The sequence below is a fragment of the Anomaloglossus baeobatrachus genome, chromosome 10, assembly GCF_048569485.1.
Source record: "Anomaloglossus baeobatrachus isolate aAnoBae1 chromosome 10, aAnoBae1.hap1, whole genome shotgun sequence".
In the NCBI taxonomy this organism is placed as follows: Eukaryota; Metazoa; Chordata; class Amphibia; order Anura; family Aromobatidae; genus Anomaloglossus; species Anomaloglossus baeobatrachus.
Window position 1 is genome coordinate 59784348 of NC_134362.1, and position 25524 is coordinate 59809871.

Here is a 25524-nt window from a genome sequence, read left to right on the forward strand (position 1 = left end):
TCAGTGTCATTATCCTGTACCCCCAGTGTCATTATCCTGTACCCCCAGTGTCAGTGTCATTATCCTGTACCCCCAGTGTCAGTGTCATTATCCTGTACCCCCAGTGTCATTATCCTGTACCCCCAGTGTCAGTGTCATTATCCTGTACCTCCAGTGTCAGTGTCATTATCCTGTACCCCCAGTGTCAATGCCATTATCCTGTACCCCCAGTGTCAGTGTCATTATCCTGTACCCCCAGTGTCATTATCCTGTACCCCCAGTGTCAGTGTCATTATCCTGTACCCCCAGTGTCAGTGTCATTATCCTGTACCTCCAGTGTCAGTGTCATTATCCTGTACCCCCAGTGTCAATGCCATTATCCTGTACCCCCAGTGTCAATGCCATTATCCCCACATCACGTCTCGGGTGGTATGATGCCCCGCTGGTGAATGTTAAATTATGCTGTAAGAGGCATAATATCATTAGGGAACTAAAAATTAAGGTAAAAAACATGTAAAAATTGGAATATTCTCCCCTTCATTGAAAATAAAGTAGGAATAACACAAGTGCACATATGTGGAGTCGCCTGGTCCGTATGAGTCTGATGTATCCAGATATAGGGTTAATTAACCTGATTAGTAAAGGCTGTAACCACAACCACCGGGGTTAGGTGCAGTGTGCAGATATGGGCCCTGTATACAGCAGTGACAGGTTCCTCCTCAGTCTCCATGGTAACCAGGGAATCTCACCACGCGCCGTGACGTCACGCCGGGGCGGTCCTCCACTGCCCAGCTGACGTCACCACCCCCAGCCCTGACCCGGAAGGAGATCTCCTTGTGTTGCTGGCTTCCGGACGCTGATTGCCAGTGCAGGGCCGATCACACGAAGTATGCGGTGAGCGCAGCCCGGAGGGTGAGTGACGGCGTGATACGGAGCGGGGAGGACGTCTGCAGGGTGACGTGTGCGCGGCCTGCGTGCTGGGCCGTGACGTCACTGCTGCGCTGCCTGCCTTATCTAAGAGCAGTGCTGACGTCACAGGCACGTTGTTATTATGGCGGCCGCCCTGACATTGGCTTCAGCTGGTGTCATTCCTGGGTTAGGTGTCGTTGTGGTACTACAGGTCCCAGCAGGTGTAGTGGGCGGTATAGGCTGTGCCCAGGTGTGCTCTCTGCCCTGTGTGACCACGCACCCAGTGAGTAGTGTCATAATCCAGCATGCTGGGCTTTGTAGTGCCCAGCTGGTATTGTGCCCACTATATAGGAGCCGTGTGTAATCTGCAGGTGGCCGCCACCCGCCCTCCACCCATGACAAAGGCTGCAACTGGATGGGGAGTATAAAATAAACAAAAAACACTTATATTTACCAACCCACAGGTGGCGCTATAGGGTCTGTGCTGACACAAGAAGAGTGACAGACCGCTGCGGTCAGTGATTGGCTGCAGCTCTCAGGTGACTTGAGCACCATGGTCATCAGATGTCTTAGGCCTTGTGCACACATTGAGTATTTGGTGAGTTTTTTACCTCAGTCTTTGTAGCCAAAACCAGGAGTGGAGCAATCAGAGGAAAAGTATAATAGGAACACGTTACCATTTCTGTATTTATCACCCACTCCTTATTTGTCTACAAATACTGAGCTAAAAATCTCACCAAATACTCAACGAGTCCATGTGGATACACTGCACAAAGTCATGTGACTGCTGCAGCCAATCACAGACTGCAGCGGTCAGTGGAGCAGTGACATTAGCACTTACTGCCTCTGCACAGGCTGGGGAGCACTCTGCACTGGATGAAAGTGATAACTGACATATATTCCGACCTTTTAAAGGCCTAATCCCGCCAGTTGGGCGCAAGTAGGTGAGTGTAACAGTCTGGTTTTTTTTTTTTTTTTGTTTTATATATATATTTTTATTATTCCTTGTCTCTTGGACAAAGTCTTAATTTGTCCTCCCCTGGACAGACTTATTTTTGCGCATACCAGAGAAACTGATTCCACACTAATGGTAAAAATGGATAAACATCAAGAATGTGCATATGCAAGCAAAGGAGGATGATTTGCGCTAGCGTTTTTCATGTTTTTAATTTTTTTTGTCACTTTTGACTGTATTTGTTAGTCCCCTTTGGGGGCTTGAAGCTGTGGTTATCTGATGGCTTGTGCTATACACAGCAGTGCTTGAGCACTGCTGTGTACATCACAAATCATGGTCTACTATGACCGCTGGCTCTGTGTTGGCTTTCACAGGAGATTTATGACTGGCATAGAGGAGCAGACACCCCACCCTGCCCCACCATCATGTCACAGGTGGTATAACACCCCTCCCTTAAAAAAAAAAAACCAAAACAGTTGTGTGCATGAGGCCTTATGACTAGTGATGAGTGAGCACTACTGTGCTCGGTTGCTCAGTACCTGTAATGACCATGCTCGGGTACTTGGTACTTTTAGTGATGAGTGAGCACTACCATGCCTAGGTGCTCTGTACTCGTAGTGGGCACTACCATGCTCGGGTATTAGGTAATCGTAATGATGAGTGGGCACTACTATGCTCAGGTGCTCTGTACTCGTAATGATGAGCGGTCACTACTATGCTCAGGTGCTCTGTACTCGTAATGATGAGCGGGCACTACCATGCTCGGGTGCTCAATACTTGTAATGATTTGTGAGGACTACCATGTTCGGGTATTTGGTACTCGCAATGATGAGCAGGCACTACCATGCTCGGGTGCTCAGTACTCATAATGATGAGCGGGCACTACCATGCTCGGGTGCTCAGTACTCATAATGATGAGCAGGCACTACCATGCTCGGGTGCTCAGTACTCATAATGATGAGCGGGCACTACCATGCTCGGGTGCTCAGTACTCATAATGATGAGCGGGCACTACCATGCTCGGGTGCTCAGTACTCATATTGATGAGCGGGCACTAACATTCTCGGGTGCTCGGTACTCGTAGTTATGAGTGAGCACTACCATGCTCAGGTGTTTGTAACCAGCAGTTGGATGCTCAGATGGGCGCATCTCGAGTACCCAAGTATAATGTAAGTCAATGGTGAACTCAAGCATTTTTCCTGAAAGATTTCCCTGAAAAATGCTCAAGTTCCCCATTCACTTCCATTATACTCCAGTACACAAGTCGCGAGTGTCCGACTGCTCTTAAATGGAACCAATCACCAGGATTTCCGTATATAAGCTAAAGCCAGTGATATACTAACACTATCAGGCTGAGTCTATACATACCTGTAGTGGTCAGCTCGGATGTGAAGGTTTTGAAAAGCAAGAAAGTAAAGTTTATAAAATCCGCAGCTTCTTGAGTGACAGCAGCGGAGGAGCAGATAATATCTGGGGGGTATTCATAGTTATACCCTCCCCCTGTTAGAATTAGCATAAGTATTGTACAATCGATATACGTTTTCACTAGGAAGGACCTGTGTGAGGTCATACCCATGTGACCTGGTATCAGCTTTGTTGGCTGAGGCCCCGCCCCTTCTTATCACATGGGTATGACCTCACACAGGTCCTGAAAGTGAAAAGTTACATCGATTGTACAATACTTATGCTAATTCTAACAGGGGGAGGGGAGAACTATGAATACCCCCCCAGATATTATCTGATCCTCAGCTGCTGTCACTCATGAAGCTGATGATTGTATAAACTTTACTTTCTTGGGTTTCAAAACCTAAACATCTGAGCTGACCACTACAGGTATGTATAATATCAGCCTGATAGTGCCAGTATAGCACTGGCTTTAGCTGACCACTACAGGTATGTATAGACTCAGCCTGATAGTGCCAGTATAGCACTGGCTTTAGCTGACCACTACAGGTATGTATAGAATCAGCCTGATAGTGCCAGTATAGCACTGGCTTTAGCTGCCCACTACAGGTATGTATAGACTCAGCCTGATAGTGCCAGTATAGCACTGGCTTTAGCTGACCACTACATGTATGTATAGAATCAGCCTGATAGTGCCAGTATAGCACTGGCTTTAGCTGACCACTACAGGTATGTATAGACTCAGCCTGATAGTGCCAGTATAGCACTGGCTTTAGCTGACCACTACATGTATGTATAGAATCAGCCTGATAGTGCCAGTATAGCACTGGCTTTAGGTTATGTACACAAATCCTGGTGATTGGCTCCCTTTAATGAGATTTGAGCATGGTGGTGCTCGCTCATCACTACTCCTGACCCATTTAGACCAGCCAATAGCTGGTGAATGATGTGTCTGATTGTAATCCATGTCTAAGGCGGCCATTCTCCCAAGTAATGAGCAAATTGCTTATTCGTCACGTGATGGATCGTTTAGTTCATCAGAAAGATGATTGTAATCGGCAGCACATTGTCCTGTGTGATTGGGGGATGTGCTGCCAATAGTGTGATCCTGTGCAGGACGGAGCGATCTTATTGGGCGTTGGAGCAGTAAGCCCTCATCAGATCAGCTTGTATATAGTGTCGGGGGTCATTCAGCGGCCTGGACTGGCACATGTAGAGGGCATTGAGCTGGTATCAGGCCTGAGCAGAGTTCCCGTTTTCTCCGCTGTGACCCGGGTGCTCGGCAGGCGGTGAATGAGAGTGTAAATCTTCTCCTGATGGGATGATCATTATGGCTGCTCCGCACTGTGATGTAGACATGCAGCTGCTGGAGCTCTTATAAGGATTTGCTCACAGAGTAAGGATCAGTTCACACTGTGCCAGGTTACCACCGTATAATCTCCTGGCTGATCCCAATAGAAATACGACCAGTAATAAATGGTTTACACAGTACAATGTCCTGCCAAGAGCGATGATCTCTGCATCCTGTAGCTTTCCACCAAAATCGTGCAGTGTAAATGCACCTTTAGGATTTGTGCCGTTGATGTCAGTAGAAGCCCGTTCACATTATTTTTGAAGAGTCCTTTAGATGTGGCTGTAGTGCTGCCTGCCCCTCCCTCCGGACCACCACATGATACCACGGAATTGTTAGTTTAGTAATTCTCCAATATGTTTGATGGACTGAACAAGAAGAAGCAGTGACAGTAATGGACGCTCACAGCTGGGATGGGGGCAGCACATCTCCGTAACGAGTCGCCCCCCTCTGCAGCCTCCCATCTCCGCTTACCGACCAGTAACATGCAAAAAATAGACTGTAAAATCGTTAACATGTTACCATATTTGTGTTCTCTGGCCTTCGGAGTGACTATGTATGAACGGCCTAGACAAAAATATATCCCTTTCCAAGTGCGAGCCTTGTACCCGGCGGACGGTAACCCTTTCCAAGTGCGAGCCTTGTACCCGGCGGACGGTAACCCTTTCCAAGTGCGAGCCTTGTACCCGGCGGACGGTAACCCTTTCCAAGTGCGAGCCTTGTACCCGGCGGACGGTAACCCTTTCCAAGTGCGAGCCTTGTACCCGGCGGACGGTAACCCTTTCCAAGTGCGAGCCTTTTACCCGGCAGACGGTAACCCTTTCCAAGTGCCAGCCTTGTACCCGGCGGACGGTAACCCTTTCCAAGTGCCAGCCTTGTACCCGGCGGACGGTAACCCTTTCCAAGTGCGAGCCTTGTACCCGGCGGACGGTAACCCTTTCCAAGTGCGAGCCTTGTACCCGGCGGACGGTAACCCTTTCCAAGTGCGAGCCTTTTACCCGGCAGACGGTAACTCTTTCCAAGTGCCAGCCTTGTACCCGGCGGACGGTAACCCTTTCCAAGTGCCAGCCTTGTACCCGGCGGACGGTAACCCTTTCCAAGTGCCAGCCTTGTACCCGGCGGACGGTAACCCTTTCCAAGTGCCAGCCTTGTACCCGGCGGACGGTAACCCTTTCCAAGTGCCAGCCTTGTACCCGGCGGACGGTAACCCTTTCCAAGTGCCAGCCTTGTACCCGGCGGACGGTAACCCTTTCCAAGTGCCAGCCTTGTACCCGGCGGACGGTAACCCTTTCCAAGTGCCAGCCTTGTACCCGGCGGACGGTAACCCTTTCCAAGTGCCAGCCTTGTACCCGGCGGACGGTAACCCTTTCCAAGTGCCAGCCTTGTACCCGGCGGACGGTAACCCTTTCCAAGTGCCAGCCTTGTACCCGGCGGACGGTAACAGTTTTGCTGCCAGGACAGTTTCCCTGCTTAAAGAATATTCACCGCCTAAGAAATTAAGTCAAAAATTCAATAAATATAGAACAGATAAAATAGAGAGATATTAAGAAAATAAGAAAGAACAGAATAGCTCAGTAGATGTAGATGTAGTTAGCTTGGCCAGCTGTTTTGCAGCAATTTTCTTTTTCAATTAAAAAAAACAAAAAACTGATGTGCGGTCCCCCCCAATTTTCAGAACCAGCACAAGAACAGCAGCAGGCTGCAGGCTGCAACCCTCAGGTGTCTGCTGTACCTTGGCTGGTTATTAAAAATAGAGGGAATCCCAGGCTTATTTTTAAAATTTTTAGATTAGAAAGGAAAAAAAAAAGGACGTGGGGTCCCCCCCATTTTACTAAAATCAGCCAAGGTACAGCAGACAACAGGGGGCGTATATTATTAAGGTGGGAAGGGCCATGGTTATTTGGCCCTTTTCAGCCTAACAATCCATAGCCCACAGCCGCCCCAGAAGTGGTGCATCCATCACATGCGCTAATTCTGGTGCTGGGCCCGGCTCTTCCCGTTGCCTTCGTGCGGTGGCAAATGGGGTAATGTATGTGAGGTTGATGCCAGCTCCAGCTGGCATCAAGCCCTGGTATAAATAATGGATGGCGTCTAAGGCCCTGTGCCCACGGGAGCTTGTTCCTGCGGATTTTGCCGCGGAAAACCTGCAGATTTATCTGGATTATCCAGATAAATCCGCAGGTTTCAGCACGTACAGACACTCCCCATGTTATCCTATAGTACATGGGGAGTGTGTGTCCATGCTGCGGTATGTGCAGCTGCGGATGTCCCGCAGCCGCACGTAACTGCATGTCAATTTTTCCTGCGGATTTACCTGTGGAAATCCCGGCGCTCCACTATGGAGATAGAGGCTTACCTGCCTCGATAGCAGACACCCGTCACTTTCTTCCGGTGCAGAGGACCTCACGGCAGTGGAGCTAGGAGCAGGAAGCAGGAGGTGGGCGGGGCCTGCACGAGCTCCGGTCATGTGACAGCCGGTGCTAGTTCAGGCCCGCCCACCTTGTTCTGCACAGTGCAGACGCTGACAGACACGGCGGCCAGAAAGTGAAGTGCTGCGTGATGGAGGTAAGTATGAACTCCCGATCACTCAGCACTTGTTCTGCATTGAGGATGCAGTGCTGAAGCCATGGTACTGTATTCTCAATGCAGAATGCCCGTCGGACATTACACAATACAACCGCAGCATTGAAACGGACAAAGTTGTGGTGCGGATTTCTGGGAGCTCCTGCGGAATGTTCTGCAGATATAACCGCAGGACACTTTCTCCGTGGGCACATAGCCTAACAGACACCGCCATTTCTAATCCAGTAGTTGAAAGGTTGAAAATACCCTGACCCGCCCTCGTTCACCAATTTATTTGTTTTTTTTAAAATAAAAAAAATACAAAAGGTCTGCCATAATCCATGGTGAGGTTCCCCAAAAGGACACCTCTATAATTCTATTAGAGGGATCCACATCGATCACATACTGCTGTCACATTCAATGGAGAGCTGAACGTTGGATACTCCAATTGACCTCCTGGCTTCAACACATACGGGCACGTACGTCCATTTATACACCTACGTCCGGGCACGTACGTCCATTTATACACCTACGTCCGGGCACGTACGTCCATTTATACACCTACGTCCGGGCACGTACGTCCATTTATACACCTACGTCCGGGCACGTACGTCCATTTATACACCTACGTCCGGGCACGTACGTCCATTTATACACCTACGTACGTCCATTTATACACCTACGTACGTCCATTTATACACCTACGTACGTCCATTTATACACCTACGTACGTCCATTTATACACCTACGTACGTCCATTTATACACCTACGTACGTCCATTTATACACCTACGTACGTCCATTTATACACCTACGTACGTCCATTTATACACCTACGTACGTCCATTTATACACCTACGTACGTCCATTTATACACCTACGTACGTCCATTTATACACCTACGTACGTCCATTTATACACCTACGTACGTCCATTTATACACCTACGTACGTCCATTTATACACCTACGTACGTCCATTTATACACCTACGTACGTCCATTTATACACCTACGTACGTCCATTTATACACCTACGTACGTCCATTTATACACCTACGTACGTCCATTTATACACCTACGTACGTCCATTTATACACCTACGTACGTCCATTTATACACCTACGTACGTCCATTCATACACCTACGTACGTCCATTCATACACCTACGTACGTCCATTCATACACCTACGTACGTCCATTCATACACCTACGTACGTCCATTCATACACCTACGTACGTCCATTCATACACCTACGTACGTCCATTCATACACCTACGTACGTCCATTCATTCATTTATACACCTACGTACGTCCATTCATTCATTTATACACCTACATACTTTCATATACCTACATACATACATACATTCATACACCTACAGTCAGGGCCAGAAATATTTGGACAGTGACACAAGTTTTGTTATTTTAGCTGTTTACAAAAACATGTTCAGAAATACAATTATATATATAATATGGGCTGAAAGTGCACACTCCCAGCTGCAATATGAGAGTTTTCACATCCAAATCGGAGAAAGGGTTTAGGAATCATAGCTCTGTAATGCATAGCCTCCTCTTTTTCAAGGGACCAAAAGTAATTGGACAAGGGACTCTAAGGGCTGCAATTAACTCTGAAGGCTTCTCCCTCGTTAACCTGTAATCAATGAAGTAGTTAAAAGGTCTGGGGTTGATTACAGGTGTGTGGTTTTGCATTTGGAAGCTGTTGCTGTGACCAGACAACATGCGGTCTAAGGAACTCTCAATTGAGGTGAAGCAGAACATCCTGAGGCTGAAAAAAAAGAAAAAATCCATCAGAGAGATAGCAGACATGCTTGGAGTAGCAACATCAACAGTCGGGTACATTCTGAGAAAAAAGGAATTGACTGGTGAGCTTGGGAACTCAAAAAGGCCTGGGCGTCCACGGATGACAACAGTGGTGGATGATCGCCGCATACTTTCTTTGGTGAAGAAGAACCCGTTCACAACATCAACTGAAGTCCAGAACACTCTCAGTGAAGTAGGTGTATCTGTCTCTAAGTCAACAGTAAAGAGAAGACTCCATGAAAGTAAATACAAAGGGTTCACATCTAGATGCAAACCATTCATCAATTCCAAAAATAGACAGGCCAGAGTTAAATTTGCTGAAAAACACCTCATGAAGCCAGCTCAGTTCTGGAAAAGTATTTTATGGACAGATGAGACAAAGATCAACCTGTACCAGAATGATGGGAAGAAAAAAGTTTGGAGAAGAAAGGGAACGGCACATGATCCAAGGCACACCACATCCTCTGTAAAACATGGTGGAGGCAACGTGATGGCATGGGCATGCATGGCTTTCAATGGCACTGGGTCACTTGTGTTTATTGATGACATAACAGCAGACAAGAGTAGCCGGATGAATTCTGAAGTGTACCGGGATATACTTTCAGCCCAGATTCAGCCAAATGCCGCAAAGTTGATCGGACGGCGCTTCATAGTACAGATGGACAATGACCCCAAGCATACAGCCAAAGCTACCCAGGAGTTCATGAGTGCAAAAAAGTGGAACATTCTTCAATGGCCAAGTCAATCACCAGATCTTAACCCAATTGAGCATGCATTTCACTTGCTCAAATCCAGACTTAAGACGGAAAGACCCACAAACAAGCAAGACCTGAAGGCTGCGGCTGTAAAGGCCTGGCAAAGCATTAAGAAGGAGGAAACCCAGCGTTTGGTGATGTCCATGGGTTCCAGACTTAAGGCAGTGATTGCCTCCAAAGGATTCGCAACAAAATATTGAAATTAAAAATATTTTGTTTGGGTTTGGTTTATTTGTCCAATTACTTTTGACCTCCTAAAATGTGGAGTGTTTGTAAAGAAATGTGTACAATTCCGACAATTTCTATCAGATATTTTTGATCAAACCTTCAAATTAAACGTTACAATCTGCACTTGAATTCTGTTGTAGAGGTTTCATTTCAAATCCAATGTGGTGGCATGCAGAGCCCAACTCGCGAAAATTGTGTCACTGTCCAAATATTTCTGGACCTAACTGTACATACATTCATACACCTACATACATATATACATTCATACACCTACATACATTTATACACCTACATACATTTATACACCTACATACATTCATACACCTACATACATACATTCATACACCTACATACATATATACATTCATACACCTACATACATATATACATTCATACACCTACATACATATATACATTCATACACCTATATACATTCATACACCTACATACATTCATTCATACACCTACATACATTCATTCATACACCTACATACATTCATTCATACACCTACATACATACATACATTTATGCACCTACATACATACATTTATGCACCTACATATATACATTTATGCACCTACATATATACATTTATGCACCTACATACATACATTTATGCACCTACATACATACATTTATACACCTACATACATTTATACACCTACATACATTTGTACACCTACATACATTTGTACACCTACATACATTTGTACACCTACATACATTTGTACACCTACATACATTTGTACAACTACATACATTTGTACACCTACATACATTTGTACACCTACATACATTTGTACACCTACATACATTTGTACACCTACATACATTTGTACACCTACATACATTTGTACACCTACATACATTTGTACACCTACATACATTTGTACACCTACACACATTTGTACACCTACACACATTTGTACACCTACACACATTTGTACACCTACACACATTTGTACACCTACACACATTTGTACACCTACACACATTTGTACACCTACACACATTTGTACACCTACACACATTTGTACACCTACACACATTTGTACACCTACACACATTTGTACACCTACACACATTTGTACACCTACACACATTTGTACACCTACACACATTTGTACACCTACACACATTTGTACACCTACATACATTTGTACACCTACATACATTTGTACACCTACATACATTTGTACACCTACATACATTTGTACACCTACATACATTTGTACACCTACATACATTTGTACACCTACATACATTTGTACACCTACATACATACATTTGTACACACACGCACACTTTGCTGGATTCTCACCTGTCCCCAGCACACGTCACACGTACCTTAAACACAGAGGTTTAAAGGGGCCTAAGGGTGGGTCATCTGTATTGTAAGTCAGCAGATCCCCTTTAATACTTGGGGCGGCCTTCTAGCCCTAATTCTAATTGTGTGAAGCCCTTATAAAGCCACTACATATTACTTCCTTTGTGGTAAAAGGGTTAAATGAGTTTTCCGGGAAGTGAGCGCCAGACTTTATTTATTTTTTTACTTTATTCTTTTGTACAATAAGGTCCTTTTGTTCCTGTCTCTGACTTTCATGGCCAAGTCTCGCCCACCCCAGTGTTACGTACACGGCCGCCCTACGAGTGTATGTATAACTCCCTGGGAGTTGTGGAAACCGCTTCGCTCAGCGCAGTATGTAGATAGAGGATTGTGTTTTGCCTGTGAGTGTGCACTCAACTGAGTATGCATGTATATGGTGGGATGGGGGAGAGAGAGGTCAGTTTACATGAAACGACAGGCGGCACTATACGACCGCTGATCCAGTAACATTTAACAATTAATGGCCGTTTAAATTCCTGTTTACACAGGAATACAGTATGTGGTGTGCACTGAGCAATCTGTAGTGGGTCACTCAGTGCGCACGTGCTGCCGAAGCCCTGATTAGCCAGCACAATGCATCCCCAAGATCGATGATCTCCTGCGCTGCGCAAAAGATCATTTTACCGGATGAAGAAAACTTTTTCTCAATCATTGGGTGATCAGAGCTGGTTTACACCACAAGGTAACAGTGAAATGAGCGTTTTTAAGAACTGTCTGTGTAAATGCAGGTAAAGCACCGAAAAATACAATAAATATTACCGCCAAAGAGTAGCCGAGAGGTTCCCTTTAAATAACAGCTGTCCGTTTGGCACAGGTCTTGCTGTTTATGAGCTTTGCTATTTGTGAACTTTGTCCTTTAAGTTCAGTTGTTTTTTTCTTTGTGTGGTTTTACATAGGATTCGGTTGCGGAGCTGACGGGTAGAGGGGCCATAGGGAGACCCCCGATCAGTGTAGCCCGTTTATAACCATGTTTTCCAAACCGGCTGCAGGTCTCCTGACCCTCACATACGCCTCTGAGCGACTCACGACCGGTCCGGAGACCCAGCCCATGACACTATTGCATAAAACCAGCCTAATGTACAGACTCCAGCACAACACATTACATACGAGCAGAACCTGGGTAGTTTTGCAAATGAATGTGAACAATTTGTGATTACTGATCAGGTAAACTAAGAAAGTATCAGTCTGAGAAGATTTATCCCTTTATTACTTGCCGTCCTGCTATGTAACATCCGCTTTTGGAAATTTAAAAAGAAAAATCAACTAGGTCCCATGACATGCCATAATTGTATTAAAGGGAATCTGTCAGCAGGTTTTTGCTTCCTAATCTGACAGCATTACTTACAGCAAAGATGGGCAGAAGTTGTAAACCGCCTAGGCCAAAAACTAGTACTCTGCCAGGATGCAGCTAAGCCCCCACTGGAGGCATCACAGGTGCAGGAGGAGCAAATCACACACTTCCAAGGAATGGAGGGGGGCAATTGCTGGATGATAAAACTGCACGCTGATGGCCATAATACCAACTAAAACATCATTTTTTTTTTTTTTTTTTTGTACAGTATACAGCCAGGCCCCTTTCTGTTAGGCCTTCCATATTAGAGTTTCTGTCCCTGCATGATACACAGTGGGGTATGGCTTGGCAGCCCATCTGATCTAATAGTATGGGCACCACCTAATAGGCTGCGGGCTTGTGACTGTGTTATCTGCATGTGTGAACAGTGCTCTATGCAAGCCATCAGTGTGCAGTTTTATCATCCAACAATCGCCCCCTCCATTTTTTGGAAGTGTGTGTGTGTGTGTGTGTGTGTGTGTGTGTGTGTGTGTGTGTGTGTGATTTGCTCCTTCTGCACCTGAGATGCCTCCACCTAGTGGGGCTTTAGCTGTATCCTGGTAGAGTACTAGTTTTTGGCCTGGGCGGTGGACACACTGCAGCCGATCTTTGCTGTAAGTAATGCTCAATTTTTGGAGGATATTTATTCCTTTTTGTGTTGCTATTTCTAATCTGACAGCAGCATAATGTAGGCAAAGAGACTCTGAGTCTAAAGAGCCCTTTACACTCTGCGATATTGCTATCGATATCGCTAGCGAGCATACCCACACCAGTTAGTTGTGCGTCACAGGCAAATCGCTGTCTGTGGCGCACATCGCTAACACCCGTCACACTACTTATCTGCCTAGCGACGTCGCTGTGGCCGGCGATCCACCTCCTTTCTAAGGGGGCGGTTCATTCGGCGTCACAGCGGCGTCACTAGCGGCCGCCCAATAGAAGCAGAGGGGTGAAGATGAGCGGGACGAACATCCCACCCACCTCCTTCCTTCCTCATTGCGGGCGGCCGCAGGTAAGGAGAGGTTCCTCGTTCCTGCGGTGTCACACATAGCGATGTGTGCTGCCACAGGAACGACTAACAACATCGTACACGCAGCAGCAACAATAATCGGGAATGGAATGACGCGTCAACGATCAAGTAAGTAATTTTGATCGTTAACGGTCGTTCGTGCGTTTCACATGCAACTAGGTCCCTAACGAGGCCGGATGTGCGTCACGAATTCCGTGACCCCCCCCCCCCAACGACATCTCGTTAGCGGTGTCGTTGCGTGTAAAGCGGCCTTAAGGCTGGAGTCACACGAGCGTATGGCATGTGATGCGAAAGCATCGGATGTGTTATGCTAATGACCACCGACTCAGGTTCTGCTGTGAGCGTGAGCCGAGTGTCATGCAACTGTGATCTGATCTTGGGATCGGGTCACAGCTGCGAAGCTGAGGGTGGGCGCTGCGGAGGAGAGGGATGGGTTAATCTCCCCATCTCCTCCATTGTCAGCCTGTGCGTATATCGCACTGCACTGGGATAACATCCGACTGCAGTCCGATGTTTCTCTCGCACCCATACACTTGAATGGGTGCAAGTGATGGGGCTCTCGCAGAAAATCGCAGCATGTTGCTACTTGTCTCGCTTCCAGAATCTGGATGCGAGATACGCTGACCAACTGCTCTGCCTCATTCACTAACATTAGTCAAGATTTTCTCACATTGCACTCATCCGATTTCAACGCTCGTGTGAGCATACCCTCATGATGTATCACTTAGATTACTGGATGCAGCCATTGTAACACAATCAGAATGTCTAGATTTAGTATGTAGCAGAGCTGAGCGAGCTTCCCCGCCCACACCAGGCTCTCTATAGAGATTGTATATTGAGTCAGGTGTCAATCAGAGGATGGGGCGTGCCAAACTGTGCGCCTGACATTAGCAATGATAAGAGTCCTGCTGCTTATACAGACAGCAAATAAACAAAAGATAGCCTTTGACAAGACAGGCACACCTGAATTCTATGTTTTAACCCTTGCAGCATGCTGGTTTCAGATTACCCACACCAGGCTCTTTATTAAGATTGTATATTGACCGTGCGCTGTGAATCGGAGGGGGCGTGCCGGACTGTGCTGGTGATTTTGTAGTCCGAGCAATAACGGGGGATGGACCTTGACAAGACGGGCATCCCTGAATTCTGTGTTTTAACCCTTGCAGCATAATGTTTTCAGCTTACATTGCAAAAACCTGCTGATAGATTCCCTTTAAAGGGTCATAAAATATTGATAATTTTAATCTTTGGATCTGTCATCAGTATCTGATCAGTGGGGGTCCGATACCCTGATCGATTGTCATCAGCCCTGGTGGTGGTTCCATGTAAAGACTTTGTGCAGCTCCATTGAATTGTAGCAGCCGCTGCCGAGTGCTGCAGATCCCTTCTCTTGAATAGAAGTTTTGCAAAGCTCCGCAGCGGCCACTACACATTGGATCCAGCTAATCGTTGTGTATTTACACCTGGCCATTATGACAGCTGATAAGTGGGGGAGGGGTTGCCAGCCGTCAGATCATACTGACCTGATATTAGGGACATAATACAAATCTGCACTTTTACTGCAGAACATGCGTTAAATGCACTATGCCATGTGTGAATGGGGTCTTATATTCTATGTCAATTGCCACTTACACTATTCACTGTTCCCTATGAAATAAAAAGGTGGAGAATACCGTTTTTTTTTTTGTTTTTTTGTTTTTTTTTTTTTGTTTTCCACTGCCGTTGTGCAAGTCTACAGCCAGCAAGGCGTGCCAGGAATTTCTTGTTTATTTTGGTATTTGCTGAAAATAATCACATACTGGCTCTACCTGTCGGCTACCATTTTCAAACTGAAAAGATACTTTAACTCACTTATTCCAGCAGCAGGTTAATGAGTTTTCAGCAGTCTCATTATCATCACAGACAAGATTACAATGGCATGTTCTTCAAATTTTTTTGTACATGCTCATTAGATGCTTTAATCCAAGAGATAGATTCTTATCGGTTATGTACGTGTGGGTTTCCTCCAATGAAACCTCCGTGGCCAAAGTGAATATTGCAAGTGTTTTTTTTTTTTAAATACAAATCATGAAATGAAAAACACATTTTACATGAACTGCTGCACCATTCAAGACTGGACTCCTTAGGGCCCCCCGTTCTCCCGTGTCTCTGTGTCGCCGGGCCCCCCGTTCTCCCGTGTCTCTGTGTCGCCGGGCCCTCCCGCTCTCCCGTGTCTGTGTCGCCGGGCCCCCCCCCGGCTCTCCCGTGTCTGTGTCGCCGGGCCCTCCCGCTCTCCCGTGTCCGTGTGGCCGGGCCCCCCCGCTCTCCCGTGTCCGTGTGGCCGGGCCCCCCCGCTCTCCCGTGTCCGTGTGGCCGGGCCCCCCCCGCTCTCCCGTGTCCGTGTGGCCGGGCCCCCCCGCTCTCCCGTGTCCGTGTGGCCGGGCCCCCCTTCTTGTTATCATGGGTCCAAGCATAGGATAGGAGCGTATTTGCAATGTTGGAAATAACTCTTAAATCTGCATGTCCAATCTATGTGGAATCATCCAAAGCGCTGACTATGCAGATTACTAGTATATGTGCCGTATTCTAATACATTTTCCAAATATACCTCATTTTAGACACTTTATAAATCTATTAAAAGGAATCTGTCACCAAGTTTTTGCCACCTAATCTGAGAGCAGCATAATGTAGAGGCAGAGATCCTGATTCCAGCAATCTGTCACTTACTGGGCTGCTTAGTGTAGTTTAGATAATCTGCTGATTAATCAATGATTTTATCATTACAGGACTACTTAGCGTTCTGCAGGTAGTCCAGCATATTCATGAGCTTTGTATAACGGCTAGATGTGCAGCAGAGAAAACATCTGATTTTATCAAAATGACAGCAAACAGCTCAGTAAGGGGCACATCACTGGAATCGGGGTCTCTGTCTCTGTATTATGCTGCTCTCAGATGAGAGAGCAGAAATCGAGTGACAGTCCCTTTAAGCAGCGGTATGGTTTAATGCTCTGGTTTTGGCTCTCATACATTATAATATTTTGGTATGTGCTAATATCGTGTAGGCTGAGCTGGCTGATAATTGGTTTATGATTGCAGAACTTTCCAGAACTTCCCATCCTCTGACATTGGATATTTTTGCTGTTTACAGGGGATGACTTTCTGATGCATAACCATGGATGATGAAGAGAATCAGGATCAGCTCATCAACAGGAACACCTCCCAGGGGAAAAGCCGACGACAAGGGCCGTTTGTAGTCAGTGATGATGGTAATGCTTGGATTGCAAAGCTACCGAGTTATTAAAGAAGCTGTTCAGAAATTTTTGGGGGGGGGGGGGGGAAACATGAAGATTAACTCTCTATCTGCAGGTAAATAACGTTTTACAAGTTGACGAGTGCCTGTGAGCATGGGCAGTAGTAAGCTTTACCTGCATGAGGTACAGGTTATCACCAGGTCTCAGCAGCTGATTAACATTCAGAAAAACATGATGCACAGCAGTGTGAGCAGTCTCTTCTTACCTCAGCATTCCTAGTATCTCTGGTGTTAAATCGTATAAACAAGGTGAACAGCAGTGTAAGCAGCCTCTCCTTACCTCAGCACTGCTGGTATTTTAAGTATTAGATCATACAGAGAGGGTAGACAGCAGTATGGGCTGACATTTTTTTTTTTTTTAAATATATACTTCAGCACCCCTCGTATGACCAGTATTAGATCAGATGAACCGCATTATCATTAGCCTCTTCTTACCTCAGCACCTCTGGTATCTTGAGTATTCAATCATATATAGACAGGGTGAGCAGCAGTGTTATCAGTCTTTCCTTTGGCCGGTTTCACACATCCGGCATTTCGCCGCTTTGCCGGATCTGTCACACTCCAGTACAGTGCAGTGGCATCGTGGCATGCTCCGGTCACATGACAGCATGTGACCGGAGCTTGCCGCGATGCCACTGTACTGGAGTGTGACGGATCTGGCAAAGTGGTGAAATGCCGGATGTGTGAAACCGGCCTTACCTCAGCACCTCTGGTATCTAAAGTATTAGATCATACAGACAGCTTTGGCAGCAGTGTGAGCAGCCTCTTCTTACCTCAGCACCCCTGGTATATCAGAATTGGATAAATAGAATAGGTGGACAGCAGTGTGAGCAGCCTCTCCTTACCTCAGCACCTCTGTTATCTCTAGTTCTAAATCAGATATACAGGGAGGCCAGAAGTGTAAGCAGCCTCTTCTTACTTCAGCATCTCTGGTATCTCCAGTGTTAGATATGACAGGGAGGCCAGTAGAATGAGCAGCCTTTTCTTACCTCAGCACCCCTGGTATCTCAAGTATTCGATCATACAGACAGGGTGAGCAGCAGTGTAAGCAGTCTCTTCTTACCACAGCACTCCTTGTATCTCAAGTATTAGATCATATAGACAGGTTGAGCAGCAGTGTAAGCAACCTCTTTTTACCTCAGCACCCCTGGTATATCAGTATTGGATCAGATAGAATGGGTGGACAGCAGTGTGAGCAGCATCTCCTTACCTCTGCACTCTTGGAATATCCGTATTAGATTAGATAGGCTGCACACACTGCTGTCCTCCCTATCTAATCTAATACGGATATTCCAAGGGTGCAGAGGTAAGGAGATGCTGCACACGCTGCTTTCCTCCCTATTTGCCTTTTAATATTTGTATTCTTTTGGTTACAGAAGATGTTGAGGAATCTGATGGATCAGGGAGTGAAGGGGAGGATGATATGGATGAAGAAGATGGTGAGGTGGAAGATGGCTCTGGTGAGTATTAACAATCTAATGAAGCAGTAATTGCTTTTAAGATGTGGGACCTGATTCACTAAGACCTTTGATGATGGGGGTTTGGTGGAGATATAAGGCAGATGGCTTGGGTCAGGCGATCCGGCCAGTAGGCTGTATATGCATATGGCCCCTTCAGAGAGGTGGAGGACTTGCCCTCTAGCACCACTTTTTGAAGTAGTAATCCTAAAAGTCAATATTGAGCCTTGCCTTGACTTTGGATAAAAGCCACACCAGACTCTCAATTTTCAGACACGGTGTTTCGGGGTATTGCTCCTCATCAGTGCAAAGTATGGGATTGGCTTTGGCTATATGATGGGCTTAAGTCTGGGATCTAAGGGGTAAGGTTTCTCCTTGTGGAGTGGGACATGCCGGGATGAGCAATAGATGTACACGGAGAACGCTTCATTACATAAGGTGACCAATGTGTCTGTCTATTGCTTTTTTTTAGATTCAGTAGAGGAGGGGGAAGAAGAAGAAGAGGGGGAGGAGGAGGATGAAGATGATGAAGATGAAGAGGACCTTCCAATGGGTAACGTGGATCCCACACAATCTGCAACAGATTTGGCTGAAGCGATGAGTTCTGATGAAGAAAGGGAGAACTGCCCCATCTGTCTGAATGGTTTCAGAGACCAGGTCGTGGGGACACCAGAAAACTGTAACCATTACTTCTGCCTGGACTGCATTCTAGAGTGGGCAAAGGTTAGTGATCTGCAGCGTCGCAGCACATTCAGCCTATGATGTTCCTAATGGAAACAAATCTTTATAGATAAAATCTTGCGCATGCATCCATGTCTGGTATCAATGAGCTGCCATGACAGTCAGGGTTCGCTGTTATGTTGATAATTTTTTTTTTTTTTTTTTTGTGATGACCTGGTGGAAGCTGGCCTTCCCAGGGGGCCAGGCGGCAGCTGGGCCTTCCCAGGGGGCCAGGCGGCAGCTGGGCCTTCCCAGGGGGCCAGGCGGCAGCTGGGCCTTCCCAGGGGGCCAGGCGGCAGCTGGGCCTTCCCAGGGGGCCAGGCGGCAGCTGGGCCTTCCCAGGGGGCCAGGCGGCAGCTGGGCCTTCCCAGGGGGCCAGGCGGCAGCTGGGCCTTCCCAGGGGGCCAGGCGGCAGCTGGGCCTTCCCAGGGGGCCAGGCGGCAGCTGGGCCTTCCCAGGGGGCCAGGCGGCAGCTGGGCCTTCCCAGGGGGCCAGGCGGCAGCTGGGCCTTCCCAGGGGGCCAGGCGGCAGCTGGGCCTTCCCAGGGGGCCAGGCGGCAGCTGGGCCTTCCCAGGGGGCCAGGCGGCAGCTGGGCCTTCCCAGGGGGCCAGGCGGCAGCTGGGCCTTCCCAGGGGGCCAGGCGGCAGCTGGGCCTTCCCAGGGGGCCAGGCGGCAGCTGGGCCTTCCCAGGGGGCCAGGCGGCAGCTGGGCCTTCCCAGGGGGCCAGGCGGCAGCTGGGCCTTCCCAGGGGGCCAGGCGGCAGCTGGGCCTTCCCAGGGGGCCAGGCGGCAGCTGGGCCTTCCCAGGGGGCCAGGCGGCAGCTGGGCCTTCCCAGGGGGCCAGGCGGCAGCTGGGCCTTCCCAGGGGGCCAGGCGGCAGCTGGGCCTTCCCAGGGGGCCAGGCGGCAGCTGGGCCTTCCCAGGGGGCCAGGCGGCAGCTGGGCCTTCCCAGGGGGCCAGGCGGCAGCTGGGCCTTCCCAGGGGGCCAGGCGGCAGCTGGGCCTTCCCAGGGGGCCAGGCGGCAGCTGGGCCTTCCCAGGGGGCCAGGCGGCAGCTGGGCCTTCCCAGGGGGCCAGGCGGCAGCTGGGCCTTCCCAGGGGGGCCAGGCGGCAGCTGGGCCTTCCCAGGGGGCCAGGCGGCAGCTGGGCCTTCCCAGGGGGCCAGGCGGCAGCTGGGCCTTCCCAGGGGGCCAGGCTTTTTACCAGATACTGCAATATTGAAGTATTTCAACATAAAGAACAATCGATCAAACTGAGACACATTCCAGTTCACTATGGGGATTTAAGTTACAAGCAAGATTTTGTGTGTGTGTGTGTAATTCTGTCCAAATTTATTTTTTTTTTGTGCAGTTACATTACACACAGGATATAAATGTGTATTTCAAAACATAAAATTGTAATGCTTTTCTGGGAAAAATATTTCATTTTCTAGAACAATTTTTCTTTTTTTTTTTTTAAGGGTACCAACACTTTCAGCCATAACTTTATAAAATTTACTTTTTGCAAAATGGTATTGATTAAAATGCCAATCTGCTACGGAAAAGAGAAAAGTCCTCACATTCACATGCTCCATTTATAGAAATTAAACAGTCATCAATCTCGGAAAACACCACACACACACACACACACACACACACACACACACACACACACACACACACACACACACACACACACACACACACACACACACACACACACACACACACACACACACACACACACACAGGCGCGCACACACACACTCACTCACACTCACACTCACATATATAATATACTTTTCTTTGTCGCTCCATTGGGAGACCCAGACAATTGGGTGTATAGCTATTGCCTCCGGAGGCCACACAAAGTATTACACTCAAAAGTGTAAGGCCCCTCCCCTTCTGGCTATACACCCCCAGTGGGATCACTGGCTCATCAGTTTTCATGCTTTGTGCAAGGAGGTCAGACATCCACACATAGCTCCACTGTTTAGTCAGCAGCAGCTGCTGACTATGTCGGATGGAAGAAAAGAGGGCCCATACTAGGGCCCCCAGCATGCTCCCTTCTCACCCCACTTTATGTCGGAGGTGTTTGTTAAGGTTGAGGTACCCATTGCGGGTACGGAGGCTGGAGCCCACATGCTGATTCCTTCCCCATCCCTGTTACAGGGCTCTGGGCGAAGTGGGATTTTAACGGTCTCCAGGCACTGAGACCGTGCTCCATCTACAGCCCCTGGAGAAGACGCTGGATATGGAGCGGAGTACATCAGGGACAGGCCCTGCTTCCTCAAGGTACTCTGTGTCCCCGTGCATTTCGCACGCACACCGCAGCATTGCTGGGTGTGTTAGTGCGCCGGGGACATCAGCGCTGCTGCGCTTGTGCCATTGTCTCACTTCAGCTTAGCTGAGTGGGCAGACTTATGTAGAACGGTCGCGCCGGCCGCTGGGACTGCGACGCGGCTGGGACTTGTGGTGCGCCGGGGACTTCCGCGCTGGCCGCGCTTTTACGGCGGCCGCGCTTATAAATCGAGTCCCCGGCTTTTGCGGCCTAGTTCGTTCGTTAACGCCCACAGGCCTGCCAGTCAGGGTAGGGGCGTGACGCTGCACATCACGGCAGCCCGGAGAGCTGGAGTATGTTTTGCATACTCCACCCCTCTCACTGTGTGCACTGTGAAACCGGATTCCCGCACTTTCTCAAGCACGCCCACGGCTTCCTTCTCTAACACAGGACGCCGGCAGCCATTATTGTCAGTTCTTTCTATAGCGATAAAACAGACAAGTGTGGGAACACCCTGACAGGGATTCTGAGGTTCACACAATCGCTGTGAGCAGGCGTTAATCAGCACTTGTGGTGCTAACCCCACTAGTGCCGAAGTGCATTGAGATATATGCTTCTACGCTATGCATTGCACTGTTTTGGTCGTACTTTTGTATATATCCTCCTTATTGTGCGGAGGAGATTACAGCATACTGTCTGTGGAAAACAGAGGTGCAGAAGCACATGTTTTCCATGCAGCCGGTACAGCAGGTACGGCTATATGGCCGGCAGGTTACATACACCCCCATTGTATGCAACTTAGCCGGAGTCTCTGCTAATGATCCAGAGGCTGGGGATGAAGTCTGCAGTGTTTACTGACAGATTTTCTGAGACTATGGCTGTGATACTAGAAGCCTTGCAGTCCAGACAAGTCTCTCACACCATGAGCACTGTTGAATCATTGATCCATGGTCCCCCTCAGTGTGAACAATTACAGCTCCGGGGGGGTCACGTGCATCCCAGAGTCACGGCTCTGACACGGACGACAGTCCCAGACAGCCTAAGCGGGCTCGCTGAGCGGCCCTCAGTTTCATCGCACTGGTCAGGGTCCCGCAGGTGGACTCTCTGGGTGCTGAAGCGGAGATAGCTGCTCAGGAGTCTTATCCTGAGACCGCTCTCAATCTCGGTACACCTGATGGTGACGCCATAGTGTATTATCTTATAGCGTCCATCAATAGAATGTTGGTCATTTCTCCCTCAGCTCCTCCTGTGAAGGAGCCAGCTGTACGGCAGGAGAAATTCTATTTCAGGTATCCCAAGCGTAAATTAGGTATTTTTCTGGACCACTCTGCCTTCAGAGAGATAGTCCAAAAACACCACGCTTATTCAGATAAGCGCTTCTCCAAGCGGCTTAAGATACACGTTATCCCTGCCCCTGACGTGGTCAAGGGCTGGACCCAGTGTCCCAAGGGACATCCTCCACTCTCCAGGCTTGTGGCTAGATCCATAATTGCAGTGGAAGATGGGGTTCCACTTACAGATGCCGCTGACAGACAGATGGATCTCTGGTCGAAATCCACCTATGAGGCTGTAGGCGCGCCGTTGGCTCCAGCATTCGCAGCCATAGAGGCACTCCAAGCCATTTCAGCTTGTCTTACACAGATGGACACAGTCACACGTACATCTGTACCGCAGGTGGCATCCTTAACCTCTCAAATGTTTGCATTTGCGTCTTACGCGATTACGCCTGTCCTACACTCTACGAGCCGTACGACAGAGGCGTCCGCTCACTCCGTGTTTTTACGCAGACCCTGGTCGTTAAGTGAATGGAAGGCAGATTTTGCTTCCAAAAAAGTACTTAACCAGTTTGTTTTTTTCTGCGGAACGACTGTTTGGTGGGCGTTTGGATGAAATCATTAAACACTCCAAGGGTAAAGATTCATCCTTACCTCAGCCCAGACAAACAAACCCCAACAGAGCAGGGGTCCCCTCGTCCAAAAGGACTCAAAAAGATCAGAGGAGCTCAGATTCGTGGCGGGCTCAGTCACGCCCAAAACAGACAGTCTGAAAACCCGCTTCCAAGGCGGCTTCCTCAGGACTTGCAGCCTCCTCTCTTCGCATCCGCGCTCGGTAGCAGGCTCTCCCGCCTTGGCGATATTTAACTGCCATAGGTCAATGGCCGTTGGGGGAGAGACATTCTGTCTCACGGGTACAGGATAGAGTTTAGTTCGTCCTCCAACTCGATCTTCAGAACTTCTCCACCTCCCGGCCGAGCCGTTGCGCTTCTGCAAAAGATGGGCACTTTATAGGCAGAAGGAGTGGTGACTACGTTTCTCTTCAGGACCAAGGTCACGGTTTTTGCCCCAATTTATTTCGGGTGCCAAAAAAGGACGGGTCGTTCCGTCCCGTTCTGGATCTAAAACGGCTCAACAAGCTCGTGAGCACCAGGCGGTTCTGGATGGAATACTCCGCTCCGTCATCGCCTCAATGTCCCAAGGAGGTTTCCCAGCATCAATAGACAGGATGCTTATCTCCACGTGCCGATTGATCCAGAGCACCAGCGTTTCTGCGCTTCGTTATAGGAAACGAACACCTTCTGTTCGTAACTCTTCCTTCCTGCTGGCGACAGCCCCACGGGTCTTCGCCAAGTTCATGGCAGCAGTAGTGACAGTTCTGCACTCTCAAGGTCACTCTGTGATCCCGTATTTGGACGATTTCCTGGTCAAGGCACCCTCTTAGGGAACACTGCCCGTATGTTGCGCTGGAGACTCTCCAGAGTTTTGGGTGGATCATCAACTTTCAATGTCAGATCCGACCCTGACCCAATCGCTACCATATCTAGGTATGGAGTTTCATACTCTCTCAGCGATAGTGAAGCTTACGCTAAATCAACAGCGTTCACTACAGACAAGGCTACAATCTCTCCTTTAAGGACCAGTCGCACACATTGAGACGCCTCATGTACTTCCCAAGGTCCTTCCTACTCCCATCCTGGGTGGTAGTTACGACAGACGTGAGTCTATCAGGGTGGGGAGCAGTTTTTCTCCACCACAGGGCTCAAGGTACTTGGACTCAGAAATAATCCAACCTTCGGATCAATGTTCTGGAAAACAGAGCAGTGTATCTTGCTCGACTAGCCTTCCAGCAGTGGCTGGAAAGCAAGCAAATCCGAATTCAATCGGACAACTCCACAGCGGTGGCATACATTTACCACCAAGGAAGAACACGCAGCCGGCAAGCCTTCCAGGAAATCCGGCAGATTCTGACGTGGGTGGAAGGCACGGCATTCACCGTATCCTCAGTTCACATCCCAGGGGAAGACTGGGAAGCAGACTTCCTCAGTCGCCAGGGTATGGACGCAGGCGTATGGTCTCCTCAAGATCTGTCGCCGCTGACAGATGCCGGACGTCGACCTAATGGCGTCACGGCACAACAACATCGTCCCGGCTTCATGGCACGGTCTCACAATCTTCGATCTCTGGCGGCGAACGCCTTAGTTCAGCATTGGTCGCAGTTCTAGCTACCTTATGGGTCACGCCGCTGGCATTGTTGCCCAGAGTGCTGCGCAAGTTCAGGCCCGACTGCCGCCGCGCCATCCTCGTCGCTCCATTGGCCAAGGATGACGTGGTACTCGAATCGGTGGTACCTCACGGTGGGCCAACCGGAGGCACTACCAGACCGATCAGACTTGCTGTCTCAAGGGCCATTTTTCCATTTTTCCAGTTGAATTCTGCGACCCTCAACCTGACGGTGTGGCATTGAGTCCTGGAGCCTTGCGTCTTCAGGATTATCTCAGGACGTGGTTGCCACCATGGGACAGACTAGGATACCAACGTCCGCCAAGATTGACCACAGGATGTGGAAGATATTCTTATCTGGGTACTCGGCTCAAGGGGTTTCTCCCAAGCCGGTTCCATCGTCTATGTTTCCTTCCTTCCTGCAATCTAGGTTGGAAAATGGGTTGTCGCTCAGCTCCCTCTCGGGACAAGTCTCAGCGCTATCTGTATTTTTTCAGAAACGCCTAGCACGACTTCCGCAGGTACGCACGTTCCTGCAGGGAGTTTGTCTTCTCAGCACTCCGTACAAGCGGCCGTTAGAGCCCTGGGATCTGA

General features: G+C 48.5%; 1 protein-coding gene across 1 annotated transcript in view; it reads left to right on the forward strand.

The window, feature by feature from the left end:
• Positions 1 to 797: 797 nt before the first annotated feature.
• The window catches only part of PHRF1 (PHD and ring finger domains 1), a 149379-nt gene continuing 124652 nt past the window's right edge, over positions 798 to 25524 (forward strand). The window contains exons 1-4 of the mRNA XM_075326849.1: positions 798 to 891; positions 16838 to 16955; positions 18376 to 18459; positions 18929 to 19179. Coding sequence (XP_075182964.1) covers positions 16862 to 16955; positions 18376 to 18459; positions 18929 to 19179 — 429 coding nt within the window. The 5' untranslated portion in view covers positions 798 to 891; positions 16838 to 16861. The remainder of the gene's footprint in view (positions 892 to 16837; positions 16956 to 18375; positions 18460 to 18928; positions 19180 to 25524) is intronic.